General features: G+C 33.5%; 1 protein-coding gene across 1 annotated transcript; it reads left to right on the top strand.

Annotated features, from left to right (window-relative positions):
- Positions 1–1,782: 1,782 nt before the first annotated feature.
- LOC132720497 (uncharacterized) lies at positions 1,783–6,192 on the top strand (the record flags this gene model as incomplete). Its single annotated transcript, XM_060704648.1, is given in 5 exon segments — positions 1,783–2,217; positions 2,872–2,994; positions 3,211–3,482; positions 4,228–4,306; positions 5,584–6,192. Coding segments are annotated over 5 exon segments (987 nt in total). The 3' UTR covers positions 5,679–6,192.
- Positions 6,193–7,164: the final 972 nt, after the last annotated feature.

Genomic DNA, 7,164 nt, shown 5'->3' with positions numbered 1-7,164 from the left:
GCACGAGCGGGCACCTGGGTAGAACCACCGACCTTCCGTAAGCCAGCTGGATGGCTTCCTCACAAGAAAGATTTCGACCCGAGTGAGGATCGAACCTACAGCGGTGAGGGACCTGTGATCTCAAGTCAACGACCTCAACCACTCGGCCACGGAGGCCCCTCATTTATGTTCTTTTACTTGTTTTTGTTATAAATGTTATTTATACTTTCTTCTTTTACAACAAGTATGCACTTTATGTTTCAAATTACATGGTTCTCAGTTCAATACTATAATCATCAGTAAAAGCCTGCAAACAAAATAATAGCATATAGAAGAAAAATGATTTATTGATACTATAATTCTAAAATATGTCATCATATGTAAAATGCAAATGAAAACTACATACAAAACAAACGTATGTGAGAGTACTGCTGTATGTAAGTGAATTATTTTCACCATAAACATAAGGACATGTGCACACATATGATGTTACTCGGCAAAATGTCCAAAGTTTATCAAAACCACAAATATTGTTAATTTGTTTGTTTCGAATGTAAAGATCAGCAGTTGCTTTAGACATAAAGTATGTAAATGTACATATAAACCAAAAGTTAAAATGACATGCTTGTTTACAATATTTCGGATTTGATGTACATATCATATATGTCAATTGGTATTCTAAAAATTACTTTGACTATTAGATCATAATATAACTGATATACGATTGGTAATTTACATTGACTGATATGTTACAAAAATACTTAAAGTCATTGTTCGAGTTAGGGAATTTGGAAGATGTTTCGATTGGTCAATAATAAGGAACAATTTAAAGAAACATGTTAATAATGCCCTTGTGTCAATGTTAATATAGTTTGTATCTACTATATAATCAAATTTATTTCAAATCTCAAAAAAAGAACAATAATGAAAGCTGTTTGTTGCTATAATTCTCTTCTTTTCCTTTACTGTTAATCATGCCAAGATAAAAAAGTCCTAAGACTATGTAAAAAGAAAAGAAGTATATCGAGGAGAAAAAATGATGAAGATAAACACAACTGAACTTCAATTTAGCATATTGTGTTTTATATCTATTTTTGTAACGGTAGATATAATTAACATTTGAATTTCGATGTTACGTCATGTGAATTTCATCATCATGTAACGGCTGTACAATCTGTCAAGGGAGGTAATCACTGTGAGGAGTTTGCGAATAAGTATCTTGTGAAATTACTTTTATGTAACGATAAAACAAAACGCTAAACGTATAAGAAGATCTAGTACATATTGAAATTAATTGACTCAAATGACAATTTAAATTTTAGATGCAAATCGTCATTTCGAATGTAAGAAGTAAATTTATAGATATAAAATGCACGAGATAGAACAATATGAAATTAAGCTACTTTATAATATCTCAAAGTGCTCTATATGAGAACCGAATGATACTTGATACAAACATTGAAAAGCTACAAAACAGATTGACAAAAAAGAAAAACAACAGAAAGACCTCCCACAAAACAACATTAAATTTTACAAAAGACAAACTGACTGTTACAGATGGACTGCTTATGTTGATGCTGTGTGTAAAGCAGAATTCACTTCAAAGTTTTCTTTCAGAATTAAGACAACAAACAACAACAACAATAAAAAAACACGGATTGTCAGTAAAAGCATGGTATATTGAAACCAAATTCATTAGTCAGTTTTATTTTTCAAATTTAATTTAAAAATGTGTTTGCTTCATTGCAGAATGCAACTCTGTGTCTAGTTTGGTTCTTCTGGACTCGACCAAGAATGTCAAAGAGGAGGACAGACAGCGAATGGTCTCATTGGCTAACCTGATAACAGCCTCTCTACCTGACGACAGTCTTTCAAGTATTTACCTAGTCGATGACAGATACACCAAAGTTGACAACTTAGATGGTGTATTGAATGTGTCACCTAGTCAAAGTAGCAAGATTACCGCTTCAGCAGTGGAAGCAGCTATTGTTGACGCTTTCCCTGTAACCTTTTATCCAACGGAAGCAGAGATAATCTTCATTTTGACAACGGATACAACAGTAATTGATATACAAGATATTATTTTGAAGAAAAAAACGTTTGTTATAGTGGTTGGAACATCTATACCATCAAGTGCAACAGACATCGCATCAAGCGCAAGTCACGTTTATTTAGTTAAACCTGATGGAGAGGACATTGTAGAAGTTGTGAAGGAGATACGACAGCAAACATGTAAAGGTAGGATATTGATAGGACGAATGAAATTGTTGACTTCCCGAAGTTCTTAAAGAAACCATTATCAATCATCGGGATAACATAGAGGACATATGAAGTTTATCAGACAATAGTATGTAGTTTTATCAGCGAATAGTAACTATATAGTCTAGTATCTGGGGGTTCTGTGTGCATAAAAGGTTTCCTAATAATGTTTGCAGAACATGTTAGAGGACTATCTTACTTGTAGGAATATGGAGCGTAAAAGGTTTCTTAATTGTAGGAATATGGAGCGTAAAAGGTTTCTTAACAGTTTTTGCAGGTTGTAAAGAGAATATTTAAATTGTAAGAATATCGAGGGTGATAGCCTTAAATAGTGTGGTTTGAATTTGCAGGCTGACCTGGTTCTATACTTGTGGCAGACGCTAAATCACTTTTAATTCCAACTGAGAATGGGTAAACAATAAACTAGAAGGGAATTTATATGTGTTTTATGGCTCCTTATATGCAATTATATGATGAGAGTGTATAAAATGTAACTATAACTCTCAGAAATTGTGTCACCGGAAGTTTACGGGTTGACATTTTTCCTGTTGCCGTTCTTATACACTTACTATGCCACAATGTATTCCTGTTACCTTTTTGATGTCATGCTTATATCAATGTCTTTATTTTCAGATTCCTATTTTTTGTGTGATGTTGACAAACATAAAGATAACTACCATTATTCTACGTGCGTTAATTGCCTTGATGTCTGTTCTGAAAAACGAGTCCGTGAAGCAGACTGTCCTCCTTGTCCATGTAATTATTAAGCTTTTTTCATTTTATATAAAAATTGTTGTCGCCAGACATGTAACCCCTTCATACCTTAGCAAAATATTCCATTCACATAGTTTGAGATTAGGAGAGAAAACTATCAAATCTGTTTTCCTGCATAGCGTTATTGTATTACTTTCATTAAATTATAGTTAGTTTATTTGATCGTCCGAAAACTAACTCTCGTCATTTTGTCCTCAGATATGCGACTTCCACCGAAGGTGCAAGAAATAAAACACGGACCAAACACTGATGATAGTAACCCTGTTACATACATAACGGACAACAAGAATACCTTCATTTTTTCAACAATCATGACCATTGTGGTGATAGCTATTGTGATTGGGATTATTTCGTCATCGTATGCATGCTATCGCCGGAAAGTTGCATGTTTTGGCAGAGAATCTCTAGAAAACGTTGGTATGCATCAACGCGTGCCTGAAACCGTTGCAGTACTAGAAGAAGGGGACCAGGTAAGATCACGTGCGCTTTTGTTCAGGAAGGGCTTATTATGAATTTTACATGTTTTGTTAATAAATCAAATAATAACATATAAAAAATAAACAAATGCAACATACTTTTTATTCATAATAATTGATTGTTAGTATCAATACAAACAAACACTACAGCAGTGTAAATGGCTTTTTTGTTGTTTTTTTTTTTGTTGTTGTTGGCAAATTGTTGGTAAAGGAAATTAATAATTTTGTAAGATAATATTTTACTGTCAAAATTGGTTCACAATATGAACGTGAAGATAACAGTTAGCGCAGTGAAATACGATATGGGATTTGGGTTTCTGCCTGGACTAGTTTTATCCACTCATTATAATACGGTCCAAAAATACCAAAATTCTTATTGTTATATTGGTCAGTGGAGATACCTATGAAGCTATCATATGGTGCTACTGGAAGCACCGTGTCTAATCTATCTCCCATAAAGGTTTAAGCAATAGTATGAAAAACATTTGAGCCGCGTCACGACAAAACCAACTTAGTGCATTTGCGACCAGCATGGATCCAGACGAGCCTGCGCATCCGCGCTATCAGATCCTCTACTTGTTATAGGGTTTGTAAGCGAACAGCATGGATCCTGATCAGACTGCGCGGATGCGCAGGCTGGTCTGGATCCATGCTGGTCCAAACGCATTATGTTGGCTTTGTCAGGATGCGGCTCATTTATGAGTTTTAAATTAAAATGAGTTTTAATTTGTTTTTCTAGAATATACCACAAGGAGCCGTAGACAACCGAGAGCCATTACTACCTCCTTCCCAGCCACCTTCAAATCTCCATGACTTAGGTAAGATATGGGAATTCACTTTATGCTTGAGTATTAAATTTGGTGGTTTTGTCACAAAGGACAATTTATTTGGGTTCTTAAATTCATGGATTGTCTTTTTTGCACAGAAGTAATAGTGAAAATAAAGTAATGCAATATTATCTTCAGCAGTCGAAATAAAATTTTGTTAAATTTTCAATAAGTTGATTGACTTATCAACGAAAACCACGAAAATTAGTACCCAGCAAAAAAAAATAATGATTTGGCAGTATGTGATGTTTAATGTTAATATTTTTTAAAACCTGATTCAAAAAGTTTAATGATTTCTAGAATATTGTCTTTAACATTCCCCGTATGAAGAAGTTGTAAGGTGAATATAGTAGAATCAGCCCGTCCGTCTGTCTCGCCTTCCGTCAATTTGGCTGTCGGGTGTAACTTGCTCGGGTCATAAAGAAAACACATTTGCGGTATTAACTATAAACTGTAGAGATAAATAAATATTTTAAGGAAAATTAACATTTTAGCATTATGTGTCTTTAGTACAAGCCTTAAGTTATTAACCTGTGTGATTTCACAAAAATAATGATGTCCGAATCTAACCTCATAGACTTTTACATATAATTACTAGACACTGCAAAGGTGGAGAACTCTCGTACAGGACTATTGAAGTGCTAAGAACCCCGTAACATTTTTTTCATAATTGTAGAGTTATTGCTCTTATCATTTTTTTCTATTGCTATTTTTTTTTATCTCAAATGTTATGAAGGCTTTAAAGAGTGGTATATTTCTTAGAGGATAAAGCCATTTGCTGAAGAGCCATAATGTTCTTTTTATTCTTTTATTATTCATTATTGTATTTATCTATTATATATCTATTATTTATTTTTTTATTTTATTTTGTAATTACATAGTTACTTTCATATTTGTCAAGAGTGTAAGCTAAAGTAAGTTAATATAACACAGTACTGACAAAGCGCCGTGCGGTTGGGGAGGGGTTGGGGATGGGCGGGTATCTTAGCCATGACCGTGGGCAATTCTATAGTTATTATTATTCTGTCTGCAAACAAAATTATGATATTCATTAGCAAAATAGACTGTAGATATCTATCAACAAACGCAACGATTTCCCTCAAGTTGGAGATGTATGTTTAAGTCCAGTTAAGATCACGAACTCATTTCATCCATATATATTAGACGCAATGCTTTATTTACATATGATCTTCAATATTAAAGTTAACTTTAGATAATGTGTCAAAACAACATATACCAGTATCTATAAAAAATATTGTAATTTTCAGAAGCTTGTGCAAGTGGTTGCCAAGGACACTCAGGACGGTATGTCAATATTCGCCATACTGAGTCAGGATGCGGTATAGAAGAGACAACTGTTTAACTACCCAATCATTGTAGGTTTTCGGGAATTTCCGGATTTGGACAACTGTGAAACCAGCGTTTTTTTTTCTAAAAGAAGTGACAAATATTTGAATCATACAAATGCAAGAAATAGAATCGTTACACGTGACACCTTGTCTTAGTGATGGAGTAAATACAGCCGCTTATTTTATTAAATTATTTAATTTAATTACGATGGTCTTGAATGCTACATTTTGGTGTGTTCTTTAATGAGTGCTTATTGAAGATTTTTAATATTATTCATTGGAGAAATATGTTGTTTGCCCTCAAGGGAAGAACAACATAGCTAACATACCAGTAAGATCTTTTGCAATAGTATATTTTTATATATTTTTTACTTTTGATATATCCCCGAAACCGAATGCATTGCCGATTACGGTTTTTGTGGGATGATTACAGTTTTGTAGCATTTAGTCTACTTGTTATTTACTTTATTAATATATATTACATTTAATATATGTATGCACTATTTTCTATAATAGAAATAATCATCATTTTTTGTTGTTGTTTTTTGTTGTTGTTGTTTTTATTGTACTTTTTATACCGAATACACTCAAGTTCCATTCCTCCCAAAACTAAATTTTTATTATAAAAATAAGCTGTATTGTGTAAGAAAGTAGATGCATTTCGGGCCGTCAGAATCATGATGTGGTACAAGGAAGACAACTCTTCATATTTATATAATTGTTACTTTAGGCATTACATGTATATCCCTTCGTAATAAAGTTATTATCAATTGGATGACGTCATATTGCAAATTGCCAACTAAAGACGCTGAATGTCCGTACGTGGGTTGTTTCAGTCACAAGCAGGTACCCGAGAAGGAACACTGATCTTCCGGAAGTCAGCTTAATAGCGTCTACGCATGCAATTAACCAAACTCCATATCGGGATTTGAACCCCCAGCAATAATATGCAAGTGCTCTTAACCACTCAGCCATGGAGGCCCCTTGTTGCTCATTGATTTATGACATTTGCCGCTCAAAGAACTCAGCCTTTATACAATAAAATAATTTCCCGTTCTTATTATATCATGTAAACAGAAACTTCGTGTTTATCATTTATAACGTCGAGTTATTGCAAGGGAGATAATTCTAAATCATTATAATAATTTATCTTATTAGGTTACCTTTCTTACAATATTGGAGCAACTACATGTAAATGTACGGTGTCCTGTTTTGGTCACTATACATTTTATATATATACATGTATATCGCAGGATTTATACTAAATTCTCGCGATGAAACTAGCGAAATTTGGCCGAACATGTAATTTGTCGCATGTTTAACATTAATCCCCTTTTTGTGACCCTCATGAGCATTATTCTTTATGCTGCTTGTAAATAAATGGCAAGATTATTAACTGGCGTTAATTCTTGCGCGGTTCTTAAAAAGGATTGCTTTGTCAAGTTTTTTTATTCTTCTGATTCTCGCAAGGATTAAAGTTACGTATCCTCGTGAGAATTA

This window comes from Ruditapes philippinarum, unplaced genomic scaffold (assembly GCF_026571515.1).
Source record: "Ruditapes philippinarum isolate M1 unplaced genomic scaffold, ASM2657151v2 ctg8278_1_1_1_1, whole genome shotgun sequence".
Taxonomy (NCBI): domain Eukaryota; kingdom Metazoa; phylum Mollusca; class Bivalvia; order Venerida; family Veneridae; genus Ruditapes; species Ruditapes philippinarum.
This window is presented reverse-complemented; position numbering and strand designations above follow the sequence as displayed.